Genomic DNA, 24,134 nt, shown 5'->3' with positions numbered 1-24,134 from the left:
CGGCATGAGATCAGAGTTCGAAGAGGAGTGAGAAGGAGGAAGAGCAGGACGACTAGGCTGCAGATGACATGTCCAGATAAACATAGAGAGAGGGACAGATTCACAGGGAATGAAAACAGGGCTCCCAAAAGGACATTCAGTGCACCAACGTTAGCTCTACAGAGAATCAAACTACTCCCCATGCAGTCACAGGCAAAAAGCATGTTATAATAGTTTCCATATAGTTCATGTTTTAGTTTATAACCTAGGACTTACTGTGACCTAACTTTTGAATAACTAGATTAACTATTTAAAAGATAATTGATGCAATAAGTAAAATTCTAAAGACCCTACTCTGACAAATCGAAGGGACAACAATATAGGAAAAATGGTTTGGAAGAAATGTTGTTTCTGACCTGCGCTGTAAAAAAAAATTGCACTGATGAACCGATTGACCCTGAAATATGATTTACACATCAGCGATCATCTTTAGCATACTACAGAAAGCAATTAGCTATTGTCACTGCAGCTTGTCAATTCCAGTATTAGGTGCTGGACTATGTACGATAGATTACCAAGTAAAAATAAATTTATGACAAAAACCTGATGTAGAGCTGGATGGATTTTGTGGACAAGGGCAAGCTAACCAGCTTTTAACCATGTAGTAGACTCATATATAAATGCAAAGGGCCACATCTTTTCTAGCTCATAGAACTATTGATAATGGTCAACATGTAACAGGACTGCAAATAAAACTTGGGTCTGTGTTCACTGAATGTGCTGCATCCCATCTTATTAGATCAAGTATTTTAACTTTAACTCTATATTTAAAATGAGTGAGCAATGGATAAATAATTAACGGTATTTAAACAGACCCATCAGAAAAGTGTGTTTTAATTTTAATTGTGGAGTGGACAGGCATTTATCACATTTATATATATCACAGTTATAGGTCATTTGAACATACAATGTTTTTGTTATTTGATTTTTGATTTTTTTTTTATTTCTGCCTTTTATTTCCACCTTCTTCAGATATTGGTTACAGCAAAGAACAATTGTTTGGCACTAGCCATCTATTGTATAGAGCTACATTTAAGGAGTCTATCAATGAACTCTCAAAGTAGGCTGTTTTTGCACCACTTGGTAAATGTACCATTGACTTTTCTTGTAGCCCTGTGTTTTACTGTAAAAGCCAAAGCACAAAAAGCCTTTGGGAGGCAGGTTGAAAAATAGATAGACAGACAGCACAGATATATGGGTATCAGATTCAGTCAGACTGTGATCTGAATGTTTACCTTTTTATCATTTTACCCTCATGGTCCTACCTTACATCTCTTACAATTACTTCAATTTTCACAGACTCTACCTGCTCCATGACTCGTTGATGTGGGACTCACAGCTGTCCAGATGTGAAAATGAAGTCAATAAGATGTAGGTTATGTATGTGAAAAAGACACCATGGGGAAAGGATTAAAAGTCTGAAGACTGACAACTGGTAAGCGATCTAATTTTCTTAGTCTAATATTAATGTTCTTTTTTTTTTTTGGTTTTTATTAGTCAAAGGAAATGTTGCTAAGAGAGCAGCACTTTATTTGTTCTTACATGCCTGTCTTTGACCTACAATCTCAGAGTGTTATGAAGTGTGTAATGTATTTTCAAGAGCTAGTCAGATGTTACTGTATGATAGGAGTGTCCTGAGTCCTTCTGCATTTTTCTTACGGTAAACTCCTGTAAAAAGTCAAAGTTGTGGCAGCTTTCCAGCACAACAGCCTCACAGAGAAGAAATTAAAGAAATAAAAAAGATTGAGGAATGAGAGAAAATTACAAAATTAGAAACAAACTTTACCTTTTGTAGATTTGAAGGAAATATGATGTAGGTATATTGGGGAAGTGGCTTTGATAAATGGGGAAAAAGGGTATGTAGGAGACATAGGGAAAAAGCTGCATTGTGGGACTTGGTAAGGGATCTTACCATTGGTCATACCAGGGGAAAGGTGCTCTCTGTCATTGTGCCGGCGCCTGCTGAGATCACGGGAGCCTTGTCTCGTAGGCTGCGTTGGCTGTCCCTCCAACATACTGACTATGTCCATACGGTCAATACTCTTCAGAGCCGTGTACAAGCTCTCCACTGCAGCAGGCAACGTATGATAGGGATAAGGAAGCCAAAGGTGAAGATGAGTGGGGAAGGAAACAGAAAGCGCCAGTTTTAACTTTGAATGTATTGCAGGAAAGGTAAAGATTTAAAAATAGGGAATGAGAAAAAAGAATAGTCTTGCTACTCAAGCTACATGCTACTTACTCTTTGCCCTTTTGCCCTCTCGGGTCGCCCACAAATTAAGAAGTGCTGAGCTCTGCTCCAGCAGGGAGTTTGGATTCTCCACACGGATCTTATTGATGTCATCCACACTGAGCTGCAACTCTCGTGCCAACTCTAGAAATGTGAGCAAGCTGATTTTACTGAAAGCTCAACTCATTTACACTATATGTCATGCTACAAAACAGCCACTGTCATTAATGACTTCTGACTGGATTTGGCCAACAACGAAATAGTCAAGCTTGTTAGACACAAGGTAAACACACACACACACACGAACCCTAACTGGCCTATGTTTTTTTAGCATTTCACCTAGACATCAATCTCTCCTGAACCATAGCATTTTTACAAAACTTGTCTGTACCAGTACAACTAAACCAGGCACATAAGCACACAAATAGTGTACATAAGAGTGTTGTAAATTACCAGCCCAGCTCAGCCCCAACTGTTCTGCAATCACAGCCATTTTTAGCTCAGTCCTCTCCATCGCGCTCATTGATGCTGTAAAAACCACAATGGCAGCAAAACATAACATCTGTGTTTTAGAAAATCAATAAATCAATAATAAATAACAATATGCGCAATTTATAGACTTGTACCCATTGCAGGCTCGTTTAGAGCACTGTATCTTTCTCTCAAAGCCAGTGGGGTGAGAGTCCTCCTGCGATCTTCACTGCCCATTATCTGCCAGTGACAAACAAACACCACTGATGTCTTACACCCCCCAGGAGATAAAAGACTGAATACTGTAAATTAGGTTATTATTTTCTTGTATAAAGGTGAGCTTTTTTCCAGAGCCTTACCCTTATACATGGCGGCATAGTAATGTTGAGGTTGCACAGCACATGTTGACTGTCCTCATATTTGGTGGTCTTACGTAGGAAAGACAAAAAGCCAGTGGGCTCTTTACTGCTGTCTCTCACCTTCATTTTGGAGACAGAAGAAGAGCAGTGACATTGAATATCAGTTGGATATTAGAAGTATGTAGTTAATATTGAATATTACAGTTAAATTTAAGACAGGCCGAATGTAAACACCTTAACAGAGACAGGAAGACGGTTGTCTCTAAAAGCCTGGAAGCTGAAGCAGCGAAGCTGCTGCGTGGCTTTCCTCACTGGAACAAGGTTTCCAGAACATTCCAGGTAAAGTGGCATTCCCTCCATGACCTATGGGATTGAACAAAATATGATAAGGGTTGCACCAGTGACTAGTATGTGTGGTTAATTTGTATATTTGTTTGTTGACGCAGCGAGAAAATTATTGTGCATTATACTCTACTTTTTTGTGTATGTTTTTTTTAGAGATTGACTCAAAAAGGGTTTGAACTCTCGATGCTTACAATCATATAACAAATACAGTATATAGTAGCTTTTCTCTAGAACGTATTTGAACTGACCTCTATATCTCGGCTGCGTGCCACCTCTGTGAAGTTCTCATGTTGCTCCAGGGTTTTGTCCATCTTATCATCGGTCATGCAGTAACATCGCAAGCGTCCTTCATGGATCTCATTCATCTTGGCAAACACCACAAACTTAGCCATGTATGGCACAACTGACAGCTCTCTGTAGAGCAGGTTGGCAAAAGAGACGGCCTCGGCAGTCCGAGGACAGTCTGCAAGCCAGAACCTGAGAGAAAATAATGAAACATAGTCATACTTATGTATATTGCTATTTAGTCACAACAGCAATTTCACATTTAGCCTACACCATATTTCAGGTAATATTGTGTGTTTATACTTGGGATGTTTTTTTTATATGCAGAGATTGTTGCGATGCAACACACAAAACAGGTATTTTAATTTAAATTTTTTGTCATATACTGTAGTGAGTAATTAAGTGTTACTGTGACTTTTGGAGGTATACAGCTGCTCTGTGTCCAGCCAGCATGATATGATCTGCTGTGATTACCTAGTGGCTGTAGATGTCTTCACTATAGGGTGTTTAGTTTAATAACAGTTGTCAATCAGCATTTACAAAAGGCTTATATGTTATTGCCTCTTTAAGGGAGGGTTGCTGGACTTTGATGATGCAGAAAAAATATATTATACCAGTCACATAGACCAGGATAATAAAGCTACATGTACCTGCAGGGAAGGAAGGGGAACCTCTGTGTTCTGTTTTTACAAACTGCGGCTTCCTATCCAACAACTATTGTGAGCCTATTTTCTTTTTAAGCTATGTGTATACGTTGTATGTGCTTTGAACTGGACTTACCGTGCTGATACATTAGTTGTAAAACTGGCACAGTCATTAGCATATATTAGCTTGGTTGTACCAGTGATGTCCTCCCACTGGGCTGGAGCCGTACCACCTAGCAATCAGACAGGATAACAAAAGTCTTATAGTTCACCTAGCTCCAACAAACATTTCCTCTCAACATACACCAACACCTACAAAACTTCCAGTCACGTCATGCCGTACCTATGACAGAGCAGAGCAGGCGGAGGCTAGTGGTGTCACCCTCCCCAGAATCTCGGGGGCTCTCTCTCCATGATGGGGGTAGTGGTATGCGCAGACCAATAGGTCGGTGAAATTTGCGTCGCCGAGGCTCCACTGTGACCACCGGGCTGAAGTTGGCCTGGTTACCCAGCAGCTTTGCAACCAGTTCATCTGGAACTGGTTGAGCCTGAGGTTAAAAGAAAATAATAGGCGAGTGGAATAGGAAATAAAACCAAGGCATTGGAGTTTTATTTATTAATAAAACAAAAAAACAAACAAAAAAAATAAAATAAATAAATAAATCATAAAATTAATGTGGGATAAAACATGGAAAATGGATGAGGAAAGATAATCAAAGCGATGTAAACCAAATGAAGTCAAAGGTGAAGGGAAAAGAGAGAGAAAAGCACAGGGTGAATTGTTTAAACAACACATTTAGAATCACATTGGCAATGCAAACTGGTTGTTGAATTTTTTTTTATTGTAATATATAACAATATTTGTTTTATTACAATCATGGATACCAAGCTGGATGGATATCAAGCAAGAAGGCACTGTGTGTCTAAGGCAAGTGTTTACATGAGAACTAGAGGCTTTAAAACATACACAGGTATAGATAAGTGGCATTAGTTCATAATATATATATATTAAATAATAATCACAACACTTTAAAACTACATTAAAGTTACATTTGATATTTTTGTGAAGAGGTAACAGCAGGTGTGGTATCCTGTGGTGTTCTTGCAAGAACTATTCTCTTGCCTTAAACCACAGTAGAAGCTAAAATGCCATCATACTGTCATCTTGATAATAACACACCTATAAAAATGAATAATTCTGTGGATACACTTGGGTGTGATCACTAACATGTCTTAATTTGATCATTAACGTTCTGTGAGGATTAGTAAATATATAATTGTCAAAATGAGAAAAAAATCGGAATCCAGCCAAATTAAATGACATTATTGAAATAGCATGTAAACAGAGAAATAGGTACTAAAAAATATGAATGGTAAACAATTGAACAAAAACACAGCAAAATATGAGATAAAAGGTGGATATGAGCCAATCATATCCAACATGCTTTATATCAGGCAACAAAAGCATAATGACTCTGGCTGTCTTCCTCCTTTTCCACATCGTTCCAGCTCACCTGCAGCCCCAGACGCACTCGTTTGGTGACTGCTGTCTCTGGAAATGTGGCCTGTACCAGGGGCACTAGTTTACTTGTCAGTGAGCCTCCCTCTGGACCAATCAGATCGCTCTCTTGCTGAACACGTGACACAACAGCAAAGTAGAGTGGGAAGTCGGTCGAGATAATGCGGCGAATCCGCTTTTTTCCAAGTTCTTCTTGACTTTCTAAGTCTGTGTAGAGTAAGTTAAGTTGTTTAGTTCATTTTTTTTTTTTCGTTAGCAAAATATAATAGGACGAATTGCTATATTTAGAAAAACATATCAAAATGTTTACCTTCATCCATCCCATTAAGGATGGTTTCTAGCACCTCATCACCATAGCGATTGCGATGTTCTTTCCAGACAGAGCCATTCTCACTCCTCAGCACCACAAGCTCCCGGTCTCCTCGACCCAGGGCAGCAAAGTGGGGGATCTCCACTATCACTGGTCTGAACAGCACAATTATTATAATTATTATAATGCACAGAATTGCACAAGATCTCAGTTAATCAGTGCTCCCTGCTAACTGTATAGGCAATTTGAAGACATGATCCCCATTCATACCTTCATTTGAATATATGCAGTCTTTTTTAAGTGTTGAATATTTAATCAAAACTAATTTACCTTTCCTATTTCAGAGAAAACGTTTTGATAAATTTGTATTAATCATTTAGCATTATTTAGCTAAATGAATGACTAACTTCGAAGCATTCCACATTGCCTTAGTTTGACAAACATGACTATTTGTAAGCTGATATTTTGCACGTTAAAGTTGATCTCTTTCTGGACTAAACATTAGCTTTGAATGGTTAAGGATGAACTATTTTTGTTTCGTGAGTGTCCGCCCATGTTGATATTCAAGAGAGAATAAGGTTTCAATGAGCCTTTTACTCCCAAGTCTTAGACAAGCTCTAACCCTGTCCAAAACAGGTCAATTATATAGGTCAACAGTAGGAATTTACATTTTCTGTTTAAAAATGCACCGTAGAAATGAGTTAGCTAAGGGGTTCCCTACCCCAGAAACTGCATCCCAGCTGGCCCCAGTGAGATGATCCTGCTGGCCAAGGGAGATGATCCTGCGGGCCAGCCCCTCTCCCTCCACCAGAGGAGGAGGGCTCGTCAGCTTCTGCGGCTTCACCAGGCGGCAGGTGATGCGAGTTGGAGCCGCACAGGTCCGCGGTGGTATGATGACGCACAGACCATTATGCCTGCTGCCTCGCATAGAGCCGCCTCGAGCATCCACCATGAAACTGACCAGGAACCTGCCACCACACAGATATAATGATGAGATCATGATTGCTGATTTGATAGTGACTGAGCGAATATAATTGTGTGTTTCATTTGGTTGTCATGGCTGAGCTCACCCTGTATGTATGGGACTGGCTACAGGGCTGACATTGTCTGATGTCTCAGTTGCTGGACTGCTGGGAATCAGTGAATCCTCATCATATTCTTTGGGCAGTGGAAGTGGTGTGTGAAGCTACAACAGAGAGAGGAATGTAGTTAAATGCCAGTGGTTAATCACTGATTCATTTGATTACAATCACTTATTCATTTGATTACAAATTTGTACATTACATATCAAGATTGCTATGATTAAATGTGCTTATGTGCTCCGGTAGATAGTAGCAAAGCTGTTCCTATGGTTCCTGTATGTGAGGTAACAATGCAAGTAATCAAAGTCCACACAGAACTGTTTTTTTTTAAGTCAGGCTAAGATTGTAAGTCTTTTAAATTCACAACTTTTGTGAATTGTGCACTACTTCAAATTGGTGCCTCCATATTATGAGCAGTGGGCAGCACATTAGTCATGCTGCTCTCTACCTGTTCTATCTCGTGTTCTTTGAGGATGACAGTTTCTGGAGAGACACGGGGAATCCTGGGAATGGCTGGTGAGTAATTTCTATTTCATAAAAAGAGAAAAAAATGAAGTCAGACCAACATTCTTTTGTGTTTTACCTCCTCCCAAGTGTTCATCCCTGGTGTTCGTTGAATGTCTATGGCCCCCCCTGCAGCCTGTCTTATTTATCTATACATTAACGTGTAACTACCAGCTTGGCTTGCTCCACTAATTCCCCACCCTGCCCCCCTTACGCTGTGCCCAGCCCTCTCTCATACTCCAGTGATTTCTTTGGGGAGAGGAAATCATCATCATGGTCTTTCATCTCATCCATCTTCATGTACCTGGCCCCTTCAGTCCCCAAGAGCTCCTCTCCTTCATAGAACAACATGCCAAAGAGAGCGAACAGATGGTGGTCAGGTTGGTGAAACAGCACCAGAGAAGGAGAGAAAGGAAAGAACAAGACTGTTAACCAATGGTTAAACATGGCAACCCAGGATTTAGGTGACTCTGATTTACAGATGAGATATTAGTAACGGAGTCCTATGGTATATTACTAATATTTAAAGTAAAAGGCTGCTGCTCGGTTTAGCTCCTGGACTTCTCATAGACGTAGCAAGGGTTTTTAAAAACCTATATAATACCTGGGTTGGAGCAGAGATAAACTATTTCTGGGGATAGCATACATCAGCATAATCCCATTCCAAAATTGTGCTGTCAGGTAAAAACAGTTATAGAATTTGAGGTTTAAGTAGTTTCACCTGGCTCTGGGACTGGCAACACAATGCACTGGCTCCACAACTCAACACAAAGACATAAGGATAACCTTAACAGTTCCAGGACACACACACACACACGAGAGAAATACAAGGTGTCACACGCAGTATAGTGCATTGTGGTTTAGGCAGTTGAAGATGAAGTTGTTGTAATTTGGTAAAAATTGTTAGATACAATGTAAACCCTTCTATGTGTGTTAATGCTTGTAGATGTCAGTGTGTGCTACAGTGTGTGCTTGATAGCACAAACAGTTTAGGCAGCATTTTCATGTGTGCAAAGTCCATAAGACGGAGAGCGACCCAGGAAATCAGTGATCTTCTTGCTGAAAAGTCTATATTTCCTTAGGCATGATTCATTAGGTAATAATTGATTTTCAGAAAAAAAGTATATTTTTCTTGGGTTATATTACAACAATTTATATTAATACATGTTGTAAAATACACTGTTAGTACTTCAATGTTAGTGTTTATTGGCATCTTGAATTAAATTAAAACTTTTAACCGTGTCATAGCAACTAAGACTTTGTAGAAACACTTTAACACCGAAACAGTGGAGTAAAGGGTAAATCAATGTAAACACTTCCAAAGTGCTGTCTTTATCTCTATTAGAGTAAAATGGACACTGCTGATTTTGCTGTTCACAGGTAAGAGGAACAACCATTTAAAGATGGTTCTCGCAAGTGTGAGCAAAGTCATCCAAATACAAATCACAAGGTTGTTGATACATATACAGTATATATATACGATAGCCACGTTCTGTTTTTTTACTAAGGCCCAAAAACATTAACTCACAGGAACAGGTAAACATCACACAACAGCAACACAACATGCACAAGTAGTTTGACCAGGTCTTCAGTGGCAACAGATTTTTTTTTTTCTAAAAATAATAGATGCATAGAACTGCAAATCATACCTCTTAATTAACCCCATCATCACCACACCTAAACTCATTGAATAGTTGTTCATGAACGCAACGTTTATAGTATAGTATATCACTTAAATGAAACAGACAGAATAAATTCAAGTCATGGCTTGGTTTCAATTATCAAATGAAAAAAGCAACACAATCATTGTTATGTAACAATGAGAAGTATAATTGCATAACTTATGTTGCTTTATGTCATATGTGTTTTTTGACCGATTGACAAATGAGTGTGAAATGAAGTGTTGATCACTTTTCTGCATTAGCTTCCAAAGAATACAACCTATGATTGTGTGGTTGATACGTCTACAGCTGACAAACACCAGTCAAAGCCTGCCCTTATAGTCATGGGTGACATCACATGTGCAGGAACAAGAAAAAATGTCCAAATGTTTTGGACTCCCACACTTAGATACCTAGTCACCCTACTCACAATAGAGACATGTTGACACAACAAAATGTAGACTCATATCAAAACCCAATGACTTTACAGAGATGATAAATATTTAATCAAAGAGGTGCTGAAGCTCCGTAAGTAAATTCTATGATCTGAGGGTCTTTCTGACAAAAAGACCACAAGTGGACAGTTAAAAGTTAGGTTGTTAGTTAAATGGCAAACATGGTTGCTTAAGGTGCATGCTAATGAGAAACCAGAGCCACCATTACAGTGAGCACAAATACACAGTAGGTGAGAGCAAGAGGGAGGCGAGAAAGGAAGGATGGAGAGTGAGTGATCAAGCTTGAAATGGAGCCATACACTTGGAGACGACCACCTATGAATGCCACACCAAAACAGAAGGAGACATTCATACCTAACGTTAGCTGAGCAATTCCTAAAGAAGGCAAAAGCAGAACAGGATTTAATATAAGATATTTGTGCCAGAGCAGTTTAAAACAACAACAAAAAAGTCCAGTGGGCAATAGGTTTTATCAGTGGTTCCCAAACCTTCATTTACAGATTATTTTCAAAATATACTGTAGGTAAATATACTTTAGTCCCTTCTAGTTTCTTCCTCTCACAGATCAAATCAACAATTCATGATTTCCATGCAACCAGAGTGAATCCCTGTGAAGCCCACATTGAGCTGCTAGTTGGAATGTACAAGTATGTGTGTGTGTCTGTTTGTGTGTCAAAAAGCGGTTAAAGCAGACTTTTAAAGCAAACTTTTTTTAAAAAATTTGTACAAGACAAATTTAAACACTGCAAAAACTATTAAAACTGGGGATCAGTGGCGTATTCTATAATAATGATATTGGCAGTCCATTTCGAAGTTATTACAAATTTTATATTGAGATAAAATATTTCCATTCGTCTACCTTCATCTTCAGACACGTCTAGAATCTCATCCACAGTTTCAGGGAAACTCATGCGGTGTTTCTCTGTGGTCGTCTGCAGGAAGTTCGAAAAACAGTGTCAGAAAGTTAAAAGGATTTTTACATGTTATTTATATGACTTTACTAGCTAAGACATTGATCGTTAAGTTATAAGATTTTTTTTTCTGAACTTTTTACCATGGAAACTGTCTCCTCCGTGACCAGCTTCAGGACATCAATTACAGAGATGTAGCCCAACCTTTTAGCAATAGCTAAAGCTGAAGTACCATTCTAGAAAAAGAGAGAGAAACAGATTACTTGGCTGGAGATCAGGTGTGTCAATGGAAAGAAGGGAAGATGTGGCTTGTTGGTACTCACTGTTGTGGTCTCATTGGGCTGGGCTGCATGCTTCAGCAGCAGTGTCACAATGTCTGTGTGTCCCTGCTGGGCTGCCTGGTGTAGAGGTGTGTAACCAAGCTGTGAGAGTAGAAACAATACAAAAAAACATTAGATCAATGTATCACAGAGTCAATTTGGTTGTTTTGACAAGATTTGTTTGTCTACTAATAATGAAGCAGAGTCCTTGTACATTGTGCATTAAACCTATCCCTGTTGACCATTTGGTGATATCATGAATCCCCTGGGAAGGCGAGAATTATTTTGGTGCTTGTGCAGTACATTACAGCCAGCCAGGCAGGACAAACCCGTGCTCCTCTGATAACAAGCTGATCTCCCAATACTACATACTTGATAAAATGTTGAATTGTTGATTCTGTAACTTGGGTCCTGGATATTTATTATTTATCTTTGACTTGGATGTTGACACCGCAAAGCTTTGCTGAGATGTAGTTTTATGTTTACACCACAGGGTGGCACTCACTCTTGTTTTGCTGTTGACATTGGCTTGTTGCTGCAGAAGGAACTTCACCATCTTGATGTTGCCATAGTGACACGCTACATGGAGAGGGGTGTAACCCATCTGACAGCAATGAGATAAAAAGCAGAAGAAAAAGTTTGTCAAAAATGAGTAACCTGAGCAATATTCAAACTATGATCATCATCTTTTTCTTATTCAGATATGCTGAGCGAATTGCATAAAAAAAACACGAATAATTAGTATTATTATATTATTATTATTATATTTGGGCAAGAATTCATAGCAATAATTGTTTTACTTGTGTTTTGATACATTTTGTAAGGTACTAATAATAATAATTCATATTGAAATTTAATAGTGAGTTAAATGTGGCTTCGTTTTCTCATTGAATTTAATTTACATAACATTAAGATCAAACTAGCCATTTTGGTCTAATTCTGTTGCTTCACTTTTTTTGAAGCTGTGTGACTTCCCCATTTTTCATTGGAAGGCTAAGGGTGAATCTTGTTTAAAGTGAATGCATTGATACATTCAACCCTGAGGATTTCTCACCCGTGTTGCAGCATAAACGGAAGCTCCCTGCTTCACCAAGATGTCAGCGATGCTGACATGTCCCTCCTGTGCCACCAGGTGGAGAGGGGTCAACCCACTCTGTCCATGACATAAGAAACATGACAATGGTTAGGAAAAATACTACATAAACATCAACACTGAGCCATCGTCAACTCATGTTGTTGTTCTAACCTTGTTGCCAAGGTTTACATTGGCCTGTTTGGAGATGAGTAGTGACACCATGTCCGGCCTTCCTTCCTGCGAGGCCAGGTGAAGAGGTGTAACTCCCTGCAGTGACTCAGCATTGGCTGAAGCCCCATACTGCAGCAGGCTGTTTGCCACCTCTACCTGGTTCTGCTTAGATGCTATGTGGAGGGCAGTGTATCCGTTCTGAAGTACACAGTAGTACCGTTGAGAAAAAACCTCAGAAGTCAGCAGTGTGTATAAAAGTGTGTGGTTTTATATTTACTCTTGCTGCACTGTGTGGTGATCCTCCTTTGCTGACTAGAAGATTCACAACGTCAAGGTTGTTGTGGTGTACAGCAACATGCAAGGGAGTCAGACCATTCTGTAGAACGCAGTTGGTCATTGGAATATGTCAGTTTTTGCCATTTTTTTCTGCTGTACAACAAAACTTACTTTTCCCGCAGCATTAGGATTCGCTCCTCTCTCCAGCAGCAGCTCTGCTACATCTACTTTCCCATACTTAGAAGCCACATGAAGAGGAGTGAAGCCTTTCTACAGAGGCACAATAGATATTTGAAACACACTATTAGTTTAAATAATAATAAACTGGAAAGTTCATGATCAATACTTTACTTTTGTCATCTTCGTCTGTTGGGCCTCCATGTCCAGTAGGATGCGAACAGTTTGTACGTGACCTTCCCGGGCAGCAATGTGTAGAGGTGTGTGTCCAGCTGTGGTGGTGGAGTTGGGGTTAGCCTTGTGGTCCAGCAGCAACTTCACTAGCTCTTTGTGGCCCATTCGAGATGCACAATGCAAAGGGGTTTGGTCATCCTGAACAGGAACGGAGACAGAATTCATGAAGTCTAACATAACCATAAGCCTGATCTCAAGGCTTTTGCAGTGACTGATCCCTACCTTAGCCTTGGCATCCACAGGTGCTGAATTCTCCAGTAAAAACTCAGCTACATCATAGTGTCCTGCTCGAGACGCCATGTGAAGAGGGGTCTCCACCTTCTGCTCAGAGGCAAACAGACAAACTAAATCAGAATCAACACTTCCCTATGTTAGTATTTAGTTATTTGCATATCTCTCAGAGTTTCAACAGACCACATTGGAGGCGTTGGGGGAAGCTCCTTTCTGCATGAGGCTCTTCACAATTGTCAAATGACCCATAAATGATGACACGTGCAGAGGAGTCAGGCCCGACTGATTAAAAACAAAGCAGTATTTGACAATTAAGAAATACATTCATAGTCCAATCATCTACATTAGATTAATGCTACATTTCCTCACCTCAGTCACTGCTTCTAATGATGCAGCCTGTTTCAGCAAGAGGTCCATCACACGCATGTGGTTCTTTTTACAAGCTATATGCAGTGGAGTGAAGCCGTTCTGTGAAGAGAACAATCGTAAAATATCATAAAATAATATAAATGTTTAAATACTTCCCTTAACTTGTTGATTTATTTGTTACATGAAATAGAGTTGAATTCAATATTTAATATTATTTTGTGCAGCTATAGCTATAGCTTTATCTTTGAAATTCAGGATGTAGAACTTGATTTCAGTTCTTAGACACAGCAAACAAGCAGATACTGTATGTAGTTTCCCTTAGAGCATTTTGACAGAAAAAGCAGAGAAAGTGAGTCAGAGTCTGACGTGTTTGTTACTAACCAGTGCTCTAGAGTTTGGTTTGGCCCCTTTGTCCAGCAGTACTTTAGCCATTCGGTGGTGGCCACAGTGTGCAGCCACATGGAGTGGAGTGAGGTGGTCCAGTGTAATGTCATCGATCTCTGCATTGTACTGCAGAAGCTGTTTAACACAGTCCATGTGATCTCCTTGTGCTGCCATGTGGATTGGAGATAAACCATTCTGCAGTGAAAGATAAGATGTAGTGCTTATTCATTGCAAGACAGGAAGTAAGAAAAAGTCAAAAAATAAATACATTAACATTTACATTATAATTCCATTTTTACCTTAGTCTTTGCCTGGATGGGGGCCCCGTGGTCGAGCAGGATCTCTATTATCCTGACATGACCATTTCTGGCTGCACAGTGCAGAGGAGTTAGCTCATCCTGGAGGGATGCAGTGAGAGAGATTAAAAGACGGACGATCGTTGATGATTAAATTAAAGATGCATCAAAGACATTAAACTAATCAAAGGGTAAGAAACAGAAAGACATCAAGTCTGCCGCACCTTGGTCTTGGCATCGATCTGCGCCCCTCTGTCCAGGAGGAGTCGCACCATGATCACGTTCCCTCGTCTTGATGCAATGTGCAGAGGAGTAATGCCATTCTGTAATGAGATACAGATAGATGCACTTAGACACAGATAACACAGAGCAAGGACACCAGATTAACATTCCATTAGTTATTCCCTACCTTTGGGGTGAAGTTGACATTGGCTCCTCTGTTGAGCAACAGCTGAGCAACATTCAGATTTTCATAGTGGGCAGCAATGTGCAGGGGAGTAAATCCAGTCTACAAGGACACACTTGTTAGAGTATATCACTGTCATCACAGTTGTACTCTAGAAATGTTACTTCAAGTCAAAAAAGACTGATGCTTACATACAAGAACTGATAGTAAGATAACTATTTGTTCACTTTATTGGGTACTGCTGTTCAACAGTTCAACTGCAAATCGTTATTTTTGCATTTTACATGATGGTAATTGTGTGCAGTTTGGTATATGGCCTGCCTCAAAATGACCTGCTTAAGGTCAAACAATACAGTAAAGGTGATGTAAGGGACGTTTCACGTCTCGTGGTTGTCACCTTGGCTGGTTTGAGTATAAAAAATGAAAGTTTTTTTTCCTTCACAGCCAGCATTAGACGTAAATAAGCATTGTCCATAAAAGAAAAAAATCACACAGTAACAACTCGGGCTCAAAATACTGTGTCAATGCCAAGTATGCATTTGTCCTTTTGGTCAATAAATAGAAAAAAAAAATCTGTATTCATATTCAGGAATGCTGATGAATCTCAGTTAATCTAGATTCCAGAAATTCTAGAAATTCCAAATGATCTGGCCAGGAAAAAAAAGTCTTTATTTTAAGTAACACAGACCAACCTTGCTGAGTACATCAGGATTTGGGTCGTTTTGCAGTAACACTGCCGCTGTGCGTGTATCGTCGTTGCGTGCTGCTATGTGCAATGCAGGGAGGCGGACTTTTCCCTTGGTGCCATAGTTGATGAGCAGGGCTACAACGTTTTCATGTCCCTGCTGAAGAGCCACGGCGAGAGGCGTGAATCCATCCTAAAGCAAACAGGAGCAGGTTAGACGACAAATTTAGTCAGGGAGAGGAAATAGCAGCAATAAAGACGCTCAGAGAACAAAACAGAATGGAAACACAGCGTTTCTGGATGAGCGAGCATGAGGTTGCGCAAATTGGATGGTTGCACTTAGATCAAACTTTTCACAGTTCTTTGATACCTCAGTTGGAATGCTCTGATTGGCTCCATTGTCTAGAAGAAACTTCACAACCTCTAGATGGTTTTCTTGCGCAGCCATGTAGAGTGGAGTGAAACCCTTCTGTCTCAGGAAGACGCACAAACACATACAGCAGCAGCAGAGGAGACACAGGCAAAATGACAAGTAGAAAGACGGTCACAGACCCACAAGTGATCGTACACAGAAAGGCAACACAAACACACAGAGATATACTGTAGGAACAAGGACCAACATTAACAAATGGAGCTTTTATAGTCATACAGTGGTTCTACAGTTCGCGTAGTACCAACAGGTCGCCTCACTGACTCCTGTCGCAGTAGGAACGTGTCTTAATCTCACCTGGGACTGAGCGTTGACATTGGCCCCGTAGTTAACCAGCTCTGTGACCACTTGCTCCTGTCCTGCCAGGGCTGCAATATGAAGGGCCGTGTTTCCCTTCTGTTTAAACACAGATACATGCAGAACAATAGTACTGAGAACTAATAGTGAAACAGAGGATTATGTAACGCCTGCTTCTGACAATAAACCATAAGAAAGAAGATCAGTAGAAGTTCTTGTACTTTAAAGCTAATAAAGAAAAACCAGGTGCCAAGTGTTCTAGTTTAAAAGGTCTGCATCGGTCTTTACACTTGGTTCAATCTTGCTATGTTTCAGTAATTTTGCAACATTTAGTTACCACCTGACTAATGCAGTCCACTCCAATTTAAATAGTAAATTTTGGTTTTCAGACCCAGACAAATGTTGGTTTTTAACTGCTATTAAAAATGATGATTCATTCAAATTTTAGTCAGATTTACTTAACTTAACTAAACTTTTTAACTGTTATCGGAACTCTTTATGTTCTGTGTTTTGGTTCCACCTTGAGGAAATGTTTATATAGAAGTCACTGTTTGTCTCCTGTTTGAATAAAGAATGTTTATTGTTAAATTTTCAACTCTTTCCATTCGGGTAATGTGCAATTAGCAAGGCATGTTTTCTGATTTTGTTTTTTATTTAAACATTACCTGGTGTATTTATATTTTGTGTATGCATATAAATTTGGCTGAATCATTATGAGACCTAACTAATTTATTTGCAGCATCAGAGTCCTGGCTGTTTGTATTTTGCTGGAGAGACTGATGTTATGGTTGTTTAGATGTTTGCCATACCTTTGTGGTGGTCTCCAGTACGATTCCATTGTGGAGTAGCTCTAGCACCATTTTGACGTGACCTTCTTTAGAGGCCAGATGCAGCCCGTTCAGCCCATTCTGAGTGAGAGAGCAGAGCAGACACAGACACTTCCTAAAATCACAGAAATCACAACATGTACTGTACATGTAGTACACAAACACACAAGTGTACACAGGCCATGCCATCACAGTGACAATGCAGAACCAAAGAGGTCATTAGTGAAAATAATGTGTGAACGTTTCCATTTGATTAATGATGGTGGCAGGAGGAGTTAAAGGGATGGGAGCGGGATGGCAGGCCACTGGTCTTGTGGCTGGAAAGAATACAAGCCGTGTGGAATAGGTCTGACCTCACACAGCCTTCCTTTAGCGCACAGGACATGTGAGGTTGGACCTTTCCCACACCACTAATATTATTCCTCTGAGTGGAGAGACCACAGCACACCATCACTCTACTGCACTCAGGATACAAGGAAGGGTAGGAATCAGGAAAGAGAGAGTGTGGTGATGAAGGAGGGATAGGCAAAAAAGAAGTGAGTTAGAAGAAAGTGAAAGAGACGGAAGAGTGGTGGGATAGTCATACAGACATTTATAAAGAGGAGATAATGGGAGGAGAGGAGCAAAGCAACATGCTCATGAGTGAACCCACAAGAAAATAGCAACTGCCACAGTCATGGGGCAATAGGTCAAACACTCATCAGATAAACATACATCAAAACGCAAGCAGGAGCAACAATAGTCTTAGTGCTGGTGTTGATGTGAAATTAAGTCTTTCCCAAGATAAATATTTTAACTGTAGAAAACAAAAACTCATATTGGATAGAATGGAAGTAATATACTGTATGCCTCCACATGATTGGAACCTTGATGCAGAAGTTTAAATTTTTCAGTTTTACAAGTACCATCTGGTGGTAATATGAAAAATCGGTGTTGACTAAACTACAACTTTTACTGCACTGTGATCTCACTAAAATGAGATTTTTAAACATTGAGTTACGAACTCTAGATCAATTTACAAGTTTTATTTAATTCATAATTTAATCCAGATTTTATTTAATTCATATTCATTAGCTGACTGCATACACCATCATGAGGGATTATCTGCTTTGGGCTAATATGGTGTGTGATCAAGTCCAGAATTTAACAAGAAAATTAAAAAAAAAAAAAGCTCTGGATAAACATCGCTCTGTAGAAGGAAATCGCATAATTTTTTACAAAGGTTGTGTTAATAAGCCAGTGGACTTCCAAAGTCTCTCACACAGATTTTGTCCATGTCTAAATTGCCATAGGTCAGGAGTTTTAGCCCCCCTCAGTGCTGCCTCCTCCTGTACACTCTGGGAACAACTGTCAAAGTAAAGTAGCCAGAATGGAAGAGACAGGGCAAAGGAGTAGATCTTGCCCCATTTAACATCATCCCCAGAGTCTCTGTTAAACCTCCCTGTCACCTCCAGCCGCTGCTTAACAGTGGACTGTGGCATCATGTGCAGTGCATGACTGAGTGGACAAGCAGATGAACGGGCAGGGAACAGCACAGTGGTCAACTCAGACACGCCATGCACAGTGGACACTCACAACACATTTATATAGCCTGTAGAAAAATTATAAAGAACTAAGGGTAACATTTTGACTTATTATATTATCGTTTAAAGAGATTCTAGACGAGAGATCAGTTTTAAATCAGAAACTCTGTTGAAATGATAGAAGAATGATGTATGAAATACTTAAAGGGATGGGAGCGGGATAGCAGGCCACTGGTCTTGTGGCTGGGAAGAAAAAAAAACGGGTGGGAAAAGGGGGTCCTCACACAGCCTTCCTTCAGCCGCACAGGACATGTGAGGTTGGACCTTTCCCACACCACTAATATTATTCCTCTGAGTGGAGAGACCACAGCACACCATCACTCTACTGCACTCAGGAAGGGTAGGAAGCAGGAAAGAGAGAGTGCGTGATAAAGGAGGGATAAGCAAAACAAAAAGTGAGTTAGAAGAAAGTAAAAGAGAAGAGAAAGTAGTGGGGATAGTTAGAGAGATATTTGCAGAGGAGATAATGAGAGGAGAGGAGGAAAGCAACATGCTGATGAGTGAACCCACACGGAAATAGCAACTGCCACAGTCAGGGGGCAATAGGTCAAACACTCATCAGACAACAAAACACAAGCAGGATCAACAATAGTCTTAGTGCTGGTGTTGATGTGAAATTAAGTCTTTCCCAAGATAAATATTTTAACTGTAGAAAACAAAAACTCATATTGGATAGAATGGAAGTAATATACTGTATGCCTCCACATGATTGGAACCTTGATGCAGAAGTTTAAATTTTTCAGTTTTACAAGTACCATCTGGTGGTAATATGAAAAATCGGTGTTGACTAAACTACAACTTTTACTGCACTGTGATCTCACTAAAATGAGATTTTTAAACATTGAGTTACGAACTCTAGATCAATTTACAAGTTTTATTTAATTCATAATTTAATCCAGATTTTATTTAATTCATATTCATTAGCTGACTGCATACACCATCATGAGGGATTATCTGCTTTGGGCTAATATGGTGTGTGATCAAGTCCAGAATTTAACAAGAAAATTAAAAAAAAAAAAAGCTCTGGATAAACATCGCTCTGTAGAAGGAAATCGCATAATTTTTTACAAAGGTTGTGTTAATAAGCCAGTGGACTTCCAAAGTCCCAAAGTGTCTCACACAGATTTTGTCCATGTCTAAATCGCCATAGGGCAGGAGTTTTAGCCCCCCTCCTCCTCCTGTACACTCTGGGAACAACTGTCAAACTAAAGTAGCCAGAATGGAAGAGACAGGGCAAAGGAGTAGATCTTGCCCTATTTAACACCATCCCCAGAGTCTCTGTTAAACCTCCCTGTCACCTTTAGCCGCTGCTTAACAGTGGACTGTGGCATCATGTGCAGTGCATGACTGAGTGGACAAGCAGATGAACGGGCAGGGAACAGCACAGTGGTCAACTCAGACACGCCATGCACAGTGGACACTCACAACACATTTATATAGCCTGTAGAAAAATTATAAAGAACTAAGGGTAACATTTTGACTTATTATATTATCGTTTAAAGAGATTCTAGACGAGAGATCAGTTTTAAATCAGAAACTCTGTTGAAATGATAGAAGAATGATGTATGAAATACTTAAGGTAGAGTACGCAGCTCCTTTTTAGTGGAACACTATAAGTGTATGTGCTGTGGTAACCTGCAAAGATGCTTCCTTCTGCTGATGTTTGCTCTTTTTTTGTTTTGCAGTAGTGTGCGTTTACTTGTAAAAAAAAGTTATTAGTTAAAAATATCCACTAGATGGGAGCATTGTGACTAAATTGATTAAAAGCGGCTGTAAAAAACAAACAGCAGGTAGAAGCCTGGTTCTGATGAGGAAAAATATTGGCCTAAAGGTTCAGTTCGATCATAATTTGAAGAAAATATGGTACAAATATAAATCTACTACATTTTCCTTCTTAAAATATGATACAATACTGGATGACATTTACATACATGCAACAATGGGCCAGTAACACTAATGTTTCTCAACTGCAAAGTTTTTCTAAACACCACCAAAACAGTGTGCATTTAATTTAAAATGATTAAACTTTTAAAAAGCAGCTCTCTCACCTGATTGGCTGTATTTATATCTATGCCGTTTTTAATATGATCCAGGGCCTTGTCCAAGTTGCCAGATCGGGCCGCGCGGAGAAAACTGTTGCCAGCATCTGCCTGCAAGTTGATCAAAGAGGCAACAAGAGGGAGATAAGAGAGACACATAAAGTAGATGAATGGAAAGAGAAAATGGAGAGGGAGACAGAGTTAGGTTAATAGTTGTTCTTATTCCAAAAACAGACAATGTCCCATCAGGTTTCATTCCTACTGTGGTAGTTGTTGAAAATCGAATGGGAATTTTGTGTGTGACCTGGTGTAGCAAGTCCACCAGGAGAGTAAGAGTTTACTCTAAGAGTAAACTGTCCTTTTAAATTCATAACAACCATCAATGTTGTCCATGTGCTTATCTGCAGCTCTGTGCTCAGCTGATAAGGCAAGTGTGACAAACTGAGTCTACGGTGTGTCAGCAGTGTCAGACTTAGAGTTTGTGTGTGTGTGAAATAAAGACAGGAAAAGAGACAAATGGGGAACAGATAACAGCTACAGCAAGATTTTAGCGAGTTCTGGCTCCAAAGCTGCCACACGACAGGTTGAGTGGTACAGTACTCTGTTTGTGGCTGAGGATGTCACGGCTCTCCCAGGCTGCCAGGGCTGCTGCCGAAACAGGATTACTCATGCAGTACAAAGGAAAGACATATGGGAAAGGGAGAAAAAGCGAGGGGAGGGCCACCAGGGGCATGCAGCAAACCCTGCACCTTTAAATTTCTAGATCCGTCCAGAGCAGGAAAACGCAAACGCTTCCAAATGTTTAAGAAATGCACCAACTGTTCTCATTCACTCAGTTCATGAGATTGTGTTAAAGCAGTGTTGTCGGTTGCAACAGGGTTGTTGGTCATGTTCTGACAGAAACGGAGCACTGACACTGAAGTGACACTGAAGGAATAGTCCTGGGTAAAGAGTGAGAAAGTCGATGTTTTGAAAAAAAACTTTGGCAGAAAAAACAAAAAAAAATTAAAAGGAGAAGTTGCCTCCAGCTGACTGTACCAGCAGCTGACTCTAATGCAGATTTCTACTAACTCAAGTAAAGTTGAAAGACTTAAAACTACAAAGTCAAATCTGTAGTTGGTAATCCACCTAAATTTTCTAGAAAAGCAAAAATGCAAAAACAGATTTTTATTTTTTTAGAAATATGCTTGTATGTATTGGAAATAAAGTGTATACAATTTACTTTGTACTGGCTTTTTTTAGAGTTTCTATTAATATGACTACAAACAAATACAAATAGAACTAATATATTAAATACAAATTTGAACATGATAATTAGTTAGTGGTCTGACATTTGAAGTTATTGCATTTTTTAGGCCCTGGGACACAATGACCTCGTTTCCATGATTATCTGCAATTTTTGGACCAACTTGTTAAAAAATTGAAAAAATAAAAACAATAATTAATCAAAAGAAATTCTTAGTCCTGTTCAAGGTGACAGATACTTAAGTATTTATATATTTTTCTGTTAAAGTTTCCTCTGGTCCTCTCTCTCTCTCTCACACACACACACAAACGTGCGCATACACACACCTGTCGCAACTCTTACCATCACCACAGAGGAATACATCATCCCTTAACGGCACCGTTTTGTCATGTAAATCTTTCAGAGGCTGTATGACTTGCCTTTGTGCTTGAATCTTAGGGTCCATTTGCATCACAACAGGGGGGTGATATGTAAAATATAAGCTGCATGTTCTGCAGATTATATGTCTGGCCTCAGGTTTTTGTGAGAGCAGACAATATCAGAAAAACAGTTTTAGCTTCATGTTACTGAATTCATAAAGCTGAGAAACTGTTTACTGTTAGAGAATGCAGACAATAATTATAAACAGAGATAGTCACATTCTGTTTGGTGTACACTTTTGTGGTAGATGTAGGTGTTTGCAAACTCTGGCACTATGCCACTGTAAAAACATCTCCTCTAAAGTTGCCAGCAAACACAGCTGATGAAAAGAAACATTACTTTGGCATATCATACATGCCTCCAACAGGGTAGCATAGTAACACTGTGATCACCCTGGCAGTGGCCCATTTAGGGGTGCGTGCGACCAAGACACCAGGGATACACAGTACAACGAGCCCAAAGTACTCTGGTCACTGGCTGTCTTCTACTCCTGCATTCTGCTGAGTGTGAGTGTGTATCTGCTTGCGTCAAGAGGAGTGTGTGTGAGTTGTGATAAGGCAGCAGGGAAACTGCGCCCATCCACTAAGTCAGGTGAAGTACACATGCATAGGTGTGATTGTTTCTATCAGAGGAAAACCTTTGTACGCAGCAGTCTAAAAATGGTGTGTGGTAATTCCTCTGCTCTGTGTCGGTTGTACTCTGGTCTGATTTAGATGAATGAGCTCCTCTTTCATTATTCCCACAGAGAGCAGACAAGTTTCAGGCATTAAGACTGAGCCCCAACAAGAGCAGGCACATTAATCATACCGTTCGCAGCAAAAGGCAACAGTACAGTTAACATCAGCAGTGTAACATCAGCAGTGTAACAACAACCACACTGTGCTGCACCATGTATGCAGCTCTCCTCAGGTTTAGACACATGCATACACTGTAATAGTGCTAAAATTACAAAGGAATATTATTCCTCTGTCTCATTACAGAAAGTCCTCTCTCCTCTTCTCCTTCATGTTTAATTTTTCCCAGTTGCCTCCTTTACCTCTGCCTCTTTTCCCCTCTCTCCTTTTCTCGCTCTCTGTTAACTCATCTAGTGCTGCAGCAGACACAATCACATTTAAAGCAACAGTACTTGGTTAGAAGGACAATCTCTATTTGACTTTGAGAGGTGGGATGCTAAACACACCGTGACGTGATAATGTTGGAGCTTCATAATACTGTCTCTTATCATTAATAAATCTTTGTGTGACCCATTTCATTTGCTCCATTTGCAATAGCTGCGTGTAAATAATTTGTGGAAAACACATCAATGTTTCTATTACATCTGCCTTTATTTTTATTTACTTTTTAAAAAGCAAATATATAGTTAATTTGATAATAAGGAGCAGCAGGAGTGATAAGTCTGTGTAGTTATATGCTTCACTATGTTCAGTACAGTCTGTATGTATTTTCTTCTATTTCTGTTCAAGTTAAGACTTTGGGTGCTAATGTTTCACAGTGAAACCTCGGCCATGTAGATTGCAATATTGTGGGCTGTTGGTTAGCAGGATTATTCTAGCATGACAAGCACCAAGGAGACTGACTACTGTAAGAATTCTGAAGTTTTTAGATTTCCTGTTTGTGTGTTAAAAAAGAGGCAGAATTGAACTTCAGTTGTTCAGCCATGTAGTTTAGTGGACACTTTTGCATCCAGTTCAGGACAGTGTCATCTAGACCTGTCCTTTTAAGATTCACTTCTTAATCTGAATTAAATGTCTTATTTAACCCCCTAAGATTGCAATGGTAATATAGGTTCTGGACATTTTGGTCTCAGTCAGAAGTCTCTGGCAGTCTGATGACCAACTGTTGTCTTTGCCTGACAA

The 24,134-nt window shown here is 39.7% G+C and overlaps 1 protein-coding gene across 1 annotated transcript in view; it reads right to left on the bottom strand.

The window, feature by feature from the left end:
* Positions 1-24,134, bottom strand: part of LOC103398660 (ankyrin-1-like) — a 37,271-nt gene that overhangs the window by 9,651 nt on the left and 3,486 nt on the right. Inside the window, 38 exon segments of the mRNA XM_025053717.1 lie at positions 1,952-2,107; positions 2,279-2,410; positions 2,720-2,794; positions 2,893-2,977; positions 3,097-3,216; positions 3,331-3,459; positions 3,690-3,918; positions 4,507-4,603; positions 4,714-4,918; positions 5,885-6,096; positions 6,200-6,354; positions 6,921-6,991; positions 6,993-7,167; positions 7,270-7,385; positions 7,730-7,808; positions 8,000-8,120; positions 10,256-10,276; positions 10,761-10,833; positions 10,956-11,048; positions 11,136-11,234; positions 11,638-11,736; positions 12,187-12,285; positions 12,379-12,576; positions 12,656-12,754; positions 12,826-12,924; positions 13,006-13,203; positions 13,288-13,386; positions 13,480-13,578; positions 13,666-13,764; positions 14,047-14,244; positions 14,349-14,447; positions 14,570-14,668; positions 14,755-14,853; positions 15,444-15,629; positions 15,807-15,905; positions 16,164-16,262; positions 16,973-17,071; positions 20,622-20,723. Coding sequence (XP_024909485.1) covers positions 1,952-2,107; positions 2,279-2,410; positions 2,720-2,794; positions 2,893-2,977; positions 3,097-3,216; positions 3,331-3,459; positions 3,690-3,918; positions 4,507-4,603; positions 4,714-4,918; positions 5,885-6,096; positions 6,200-6,354; positions 6,921-6,991; positions 6,993-7,167; positions 7,270-7,385; positions 7,730-7,808; positions 8,000-8,120; positions 10,256-10,276; positions 10,761-10,833; positions 10,956-11,048; positions 11,136-11,234; positions 11,638-11,736; positions 12,187-12,285; positions 12,379-12,576; positions 12,656-12,754; positions 12,826-12,924; positions 13,006-13,203; positions 13,288-13,386; positions 13,480-13,578; positions 13,666-13,764; positions 14,047-14,244; positions 14,349-14,447; positions 14,570-14,668; positions 14,755-14,853; positions 15,444-15,629; positions 15,807-15,905; positions 16,164-16,262; positions 16,973-17,071; positions 20,622-20,723 — 4,612 coding nt within the window.

The sequence above is a fragment of the Cynoglossus semilaevis genome, unplaced genomic scaffold, assembly GCF_000523025.1.
Source record: "Cynoglossus semilaevis isolate Cse_v1.0 unplaced genomic scaffold, Cse_v1.0 scaffold1092, whole genome shotgun sequence".
Lineage (NCBI taxonomy): Eukaryota > Metazoa > Chordata > Actinopteri > Pleuronectiformes > Cynoglossidae > Cynoglossus > Cynoglossus semilaevis.
Note: the sequence above shows the minus strand (reverse complement) of the source record. Positions and strands in the feature narration are given on the sequence as shown.